General features: G+C 39.5%; 1 protein-coding gene across 2 annotated transcripts in view; it reads right to left on the bottom strand.

Annotated features, from left to right (window-relative positions):
* Nucleotides 1-6: 6 nt before the first annotated feature.
* The window catches only part of LOC107671181 (formin-like protein 14), a 13,275-nt gene continuing 6,827 nt past the window's right edge, over nucleotides 7-6,454 (bottom strand). For both annotated transcript variants that reach the window (XM_016464063.1, XM_016464062.1), the window contains exons 3-9: nucleotides 6,061-6,081; nucleotides 5,682-5,954; nucleotides 4,671-4,967; nucleotides 2,450-2,737; nucleotides 2,182-2,360; nucleotides 1,763-1,864; nucleotides 7-1,615 (exon numbers count right to left, since the gene is read on the bottom strand). In XM_016464063.1, coding sequence (XP_016319549.1) covers nucleotides 674-1,615; nucleotides 1,763-1,864; nucleotides 2,182-2,360; nucleotides 2,450-2,737; nucleotides 4,671-4,967; nucleotides 5,682-5,954; nucleotides 6,061-6,081 — 2,102 coding nt within the window. In that variant the 3' untranslated portion in view covers nucleotides 7-673. The remainder of the gene's footprint in view (nucleotides 1,616-1,762; nucleotides 1,865-2,181; nucleotides 2,361-2,449; nucleotides 2,738-4,670; nucleotides 4,968-5,681; nucleotides 5,955-6,060; nucleotides 6,082-6,454) is intronic.

Below are 6,454 nucleotides of genomic sequence, written 5' to 3' on the forward strand. Positions count from 1 at the left end.
TTTTTTTTTTTTTTTGGTCAAATGGTTTTTCTTCCTTCTGCTTCGCACTCCTGTAGTTTCCTTGTTCATCTCCTTTGTCAAAATGACATGTTGACTTGCATGCGTCAAAGTGACACGTGATTTTTCCACTTTTCCAGTCCTCTGACAGCAGAAGGTTGGTCGCTTTCTCAGTATCAGTCCTGCTATTTGGATTCTCCGACTGGTCGAAATGGAGCAGAAATTATCTCATAAAGAATGAAAATGATTAATGTCCCATGTTCCTGTGTGCCTTTCCCCAAATTCAACCACAGTAACTTGGATTACGGAACTGATAATATAATTTATTTGTCAATATCTTCATGCAGTGATGTATTATTTCTGTGAAGGAAGATTTGTCTTTGTACACTTTCTTGGAATAGCCCAGACAGCCATCCTCATTCTGTATTAAATTAGCCAATGGTGTAAGGTCTGAAATGCTTCTTTTCTGTATTTGAACTCTGTTACATGGTGATTAAATATTAGTAAACTCAGTGGATTTACAGTGGATCTTTCTATTGATGCATGTTAATTATATTAAAAGTGAGAATCAAAAGATGAAGTCACTTAGCTCTTCTTTGTTGTTAAGTCTAGTGTCTCGATTGTCTGTGGTGGTTAATACACTAGGAGGAGGCAGGAAAGATGCTACGTTTTAATCTCAGTTGGTGGCAGCTCCATCAGTGCTTGAAGGTGGTGCACTGTCATTGGGGGAAGCCGAGTCTAGACCTCCACTGGAGCTTTTCCCAGTATCAGGGGTTTTGGGGGGGGTTGTGCCCTTCACATCCAGCCCAGGAGATATGGGTGCACGTGGCTCTGACTCAATGTCAGCCTTGGATTCTGGAGTACCATTTGTAGTTGGTTTTGAGTCGAGAATCTCTGAGACCGGTGGTTTAGACTGTGGAGTGGGTGAAGCTGGTTTAGGCTCAGGGACTGGAGAAACCAGTTTAGTATCCAGAGGGCTCACAGCAGGTTTCTGTTCAAGAGAGCCAACTTTAACTGGTGTGGGTTCAGGAGTAGGTGAAACTGCTGGTTTTGCATCAGGAGTTGGTGTTACTGCTTTTGGAGTTTCAGGGGTTGGACTTGGAATTGGTTTAACATCAGTTGTTGTTGCCTCAGGTCCTGGACTTGGTTTCGGATCAGGTGTCACAGGTTGCTTGGGATCTGGTGATGGGCTTAAGGTCGGTTTTGTTTCAGGTGGTGGTGAGATGGTCATTTTCGATTCAGGTGTAGCAGCAGGTTTGGGTTCAGGTGTTGGTGTGACCGCAGGCTTGGGCTTAGGTTCAGGTGTTACTGGTGGTTTGGGTTCGGGAGATGGTGGTGGAGGAGCTGTCGACTTGGCCACAGGTGCTGGTTTCAGATCAGCAGTTGGTGCTGGTTTTGGAGGTGAGGGAGCTGTCTTTGACTCTGGAATTTGGTTGGGAATGGCTTTGACATCAGGGGCAGCAAAGGAACTCAATACATCAGAATCTGCTATGGCTGCTGTTGGGGCATCAGTGTCACTGTCAAGCGGGAGTCCAGTGGTATTAAAGCCCACTCCAGAGTCACTGGTCTCTATGTTCCTCTCTTGAAGGCTTGGCTCTTTAGTTGACACCTCCAAACCCTGAGGAACATACTCAGAACTTAGCGTTCCTAAAGCATTTTCACAACATTCAACTTAATTTTGCATTTTATATTAAGCAAATGCTTGGGGTTTAGATATACAGATAGCGCTATTGATTAAAATGCCTTTCAGCTTCATGGTGCTCACCTTAATGCTGACCTCTGTGCTCTGTGATTTCTCAGTGATGTCTTCTTTCTGTGACAGGGCCGGGGCTTCCTCATTCTGTTGGGTACAGACATCTTTCACAACCTGCAAAAAATATGAGCAAAGGGCTTATAATATACTCCATTATACAAGCAAAACTTTTCTCTTTCTCCTTTGATGTTGGAGAAGACAAGAAATAAGAATGTGGAACATAAGGCAAATGTTTATCTGATGTTTCTGTGTTGGGCTGGTCAGGATTCTCAAACAATTAGAGTGATGTTTTTTATATTGCCACAGAGCTACAGTTGATATTAATATATTTATAAGGTGACCAAAGTCCAAATAATGTTTAGGGCCACTGTACATTTAATTGTTTTTATTTCTGTCATATTTTGGTGCTTAAATAGGTGGTAAGATAAGACCTGTCTGAAGGCATCTCCCTCCACTTTGCCTGCATTCTGGACTTTCTCCTCAATGGCTCTGGCCTTTGCTGCACGTTTGCGCATCTTCACCAAACATGACACCAAGCACACCAACAGCAGCAACACCAGTAATGCTACCAGAGCAATGATAGCAATGTAGAGTTTAGGAAGCCTGTATGCTGAAAGAGAAAGAGAGATACATCATGAAGTCCAAAACATGAAAATTAAATGAACTGTAATTTCTCTTTGTCATATTGTGTGTCCTCACGTTCCATCTCCAGGTGGACATCAGACACCAGGAATCCCTGAAGGTCAGTCACACTGAAAACTCCGGCATCGCTGGCCCTCATGTCGGTAAGAAGACACAAAGAGTCCTCCAAAGAGAGATGACCCTCAAGATCCAGGTTAGGAGGCAGGTTGAGCTGTCCGTTCTCCATAATCAAATACTTATATTTATCAGACTGAGGGATGTACAGTAGGCGAGCTAGGGAGCTATTCATGTGCAGGTTTATTTTCAGAGTGCCACCGTATGAAAGGGTCACAAATATCTGATGTGCTGGTAGAAAGAAAGAAGGAAGGACAAAAGGAGGAAAAGCTGTTATTGAAGCTGAGATGTTCAGCTTTTTTCTATGATGATGTCACGAGAGTGAAGAAAGAAGAAAAAGAATCGGCAGGGAGGAGAAAGCATTCATATTTTAGGGAATAAATGCTGCAGGCAGAAAATGACAGACTATTCCATCTGTCTCTCTTCCTCTCTTTGTACTTTCCCTACTATCCTTTCTTTTTGTGTTTTATAACGTACCTGAAGAGGTCTCCACTCACTGTTCACTTTTAAAAATAAAGGTTCTTTATTGGCATCAATGGTTCCATGAGGAACATCTATGAAAGCTTTCCATTGCACAAAAGGTTCTTTTTAGTGGAAAATAATTCTTTAGATTTATAAAAATGTTCTTTACACTAAGAAACACACTGGTTCTTTTAAGAACTGTTCACTGAAAGATTTTTTGGTGAACCCAAAATGGTTCTTGTATGACATTGCTGCAAAAAAACCCTTTTAGAGGCTTTATTTTTAAGAGTGTATATTACATACAAACAACCTCCAGTCGTAAATTTCCCACCTCAGTTTTTTCTTTTTGGCTCTCAGAATACTTAATTCTGATTGGTCAATTACAGCATTCTGCCACCAAAGATTTTTGTATGATGTTTATTTGACCATTGTCCCTGACAAAAATCTCACATCACTCTGCGGCCCCTTTCTCCTCACAAAATCAAATAATTTCACCACAAATCAATACTTCCATTTATTTATAGCCGTGTAATGTGCGGGAAAATGTACAGCTACAGTTCTATGGACTATGGTACACTATTAAGAAGTGCTAAACAGCAAATGCTATCTTATCAAATGCAATATTTATCAATGTAACCCAATGTATAGATTAAGTTCAAATTTTTGATTTAAATCAAATAAATTTTGTTAACATGAGAAATTGTACATATTCAATTAAGAAAAACACTTAAAAGGACTTCAAGGCTTTACTCAAGTGAAAACAATTTCATCATCCTCATGAATATGCTGGGTTTCTCTCATATCTAAAGGCTGCAACACACCAGTTTTTGTTCCGTGCTGAGTTATACAATTGAATCCTTTCATGATAACATACAGTATACACGCTGCTAATAATTTGTTAATTGTGCAGTGTGAGATTCATTGGTCAAAACAGAACTTTGTGAGATCACAATGAACAAAGAGTGACAGCTTTTTAGTGGGTATAAAGGGCACTCTTTGCGAGTTTTCTAGGCTTATAATCCATTTATAATCCATTTAAAATGTAAACTTTGTTTTTCGGCCACACACACGTTGCAAAGTTTCGGGAATGACATCCGCATATTTATGCGGGATTTGCTCTCGAAGTAGCAGTGATTGACATAGTGATAACCATAGCAATAGATGGGACAAAATATGTGAAAATGTGCATTAAGACTAGAGCACCCTCACTAATTTCAGAAGCACCCTCAGTGATTATTCCAATTCATAAAAAAAAAAAAAACAATGTATATTTAAAAGCACACATTCAGTTTTGTGTGAGTGAAGGAAATCTGCGTGCGAGTGGAGATTCGTGCTCGCGCATTACATGGATCACGTAACATTATGCGCTCTCGACATTTGTCATTAAGATCACGCTATAGAAATCGCCTAAAATTAAGTATAAAGAAGAGAAGAAAGCGGCCCTAGGCAGCTGCCTACACATGCCAGGATCCGCCACTGCCAGATGCAGTTATAAATACTAAAAACAAGCCTGTCGCAAGACATCTGGTAAGGGGGGCACCTGGGGTGGCCAGCCAAATTTCAGGGGGGCCGGTGCCACCCCTGGCCACCACATAGACCTGTCCCTGAAGATTAGGACATTAATATGTTATATGAAAATAATATCAGTGTGTCATGAATCCTAGAAATTGTGTTTCCCCCCCTCTCTTCTTCCCACGCTCACCTTTCACATTTAGGCAGATTTTCTTCTGGACTTTCCCAATGGAATCACTAAAGGTGTAACTGCCTTCATCAGCCCCTGTAACAGCACGCAAAGTGAACTTTTGAGGAGTGATCTCAATGCGGTCCTGGTAATTCTCCTTGGGCATTCCATCAGCATTTAGCAGTTCCTTAGCCGGCAATGACGTCTGATTGGCCTCCACAGCGCTGTGGCGATAGCCCACACGCACTGGGTCTGAGATATCATGCAATGATACATGAAAATCTAAGCCGTACTTAATGATGACCTCACTAGAGCAATCTGGAAAAGTGAGAGAAACAAAGAAGAGAAACACATGAGATAAATGAGATGTGGTACTTGCCCTGCATTCGAACAAATGTGTATTGTATGAACTATTAGATAAAGAATTATACATCATGAAATTAACCTTATTACCCAAGTTATTGTAAGAAAAATTGTCAAATTCATATTTTCCTTCAATTATGGGAAATATAAATTTAGCAATAACTACAAACCAACATTTTGTCAAAAACTAGCTAGCATTTAATGAATGACACCTTTTTATTTGCTATATTATTTTTAATTTAATCAATTTTATCTGTTTAATTTGAATGTTTATTAGAAAAAATACATGTTGCATGACTGCAAACCCCATTTGACCTTCCTAAGTACTTCTTTTCTCTGACTAATTGTTGAAAGAAAAAAGGCCACATTAAAATAATACCATTAATGAAAGGTGCCAGCCAGCACAGCTGATAATGGGAGAAATAAGATAGCTGGGTAAAGAGAAAGAAGGATCTTTAGGTAGAGAAGAACGGAAGGCAACCAGTGTGGCTTGACAGAGCTACAATTACTGCAGCAGGTCATTAAACCTCCCTTACTGTTCACAACATGACTTCCTATAATAATGAAAGTCACTCAGAGCTATTCTAGTGCGTAGGTGTGCACATCCAACTTAGTGTACAAGCTGCTGTAAAAAATGTGCGAACAATTTTTTGGTAAATTATGCAGTACCTCTAACATAGAGTGTGATGCGTGTAATATTCTCTGGGTTTTGGTTAGATGTGATGGTGTAGACTCCTTCATCACTTTCTCCAACATTCTCCAAGATCAGGTGCCTCGAAGCAGAGTTGAGTTTGGCACGAAGATCCACCACTTTCCCAGAACTCATCAGCGGCTTCTCGCGACCTGGAACAACCGAAGGCCTGAACGTCACATCAGCTCCATCTGCCGGCACGAGGATGTGGAAGTCTTCCCCAAAAAACAGAGTCTGAGACTCTTCTTGGGCTACAAGAAACACAAAGATATATATAGGGGGATTTTACTTTTTTACATTGTTGCAACTGCTTATTTTTATTAATAAACAAACAAACATTAAAAGGGACTGTTTTACCTTTCAGAGTTGCAGAGAATGCTAAAAAGTCAAAAAGAAAAGCACCAATGTTTACATAAACAAAAACATTAATTAGCACCATAATGTGACATCAACTAGTCAAATCATACAGAAAGTGACAATGTACTTAACCTTTATGCAAAATTTAAATATTCATTATTATTACATTTGTATTAATTTTTTTTGTGTTTGGGCAATTAGTTGTCATGCAAAAGAATTTAGGAATCAATTAGGGAAAATTGACCACTGTTCATGACACACACCATTTCATACTGTCTGACATTTTTTTAAGTTTATTAGAACATTTTAAAGAGGGAAAATTGAATGACACACACCATTTCATACTGTCTGACATTTTTTTAAGTTTATTAGAACATTTTAAAGATTTTAAAGA

The sequence above is a fragment of the Sinocyclocheilus anshuiensis genome, unplaced genomic scaffold, assembly GCF_001515605.1.
Source record: "Sinocyclocheilus anshuiensis isolate Anshui unplaced genomic scaffold, SAMN03320099.WGS_v1.1 scaffold1286, whole genome shotgun sequence".
NCBI classification, from domain to species: Eukaryota; Metazoa; Chordata; class Actinopteri; order Cypriniformes; family Cyprinidae; genus Sinocyclocheilus; species Sinocyclocheilus anshuiensis.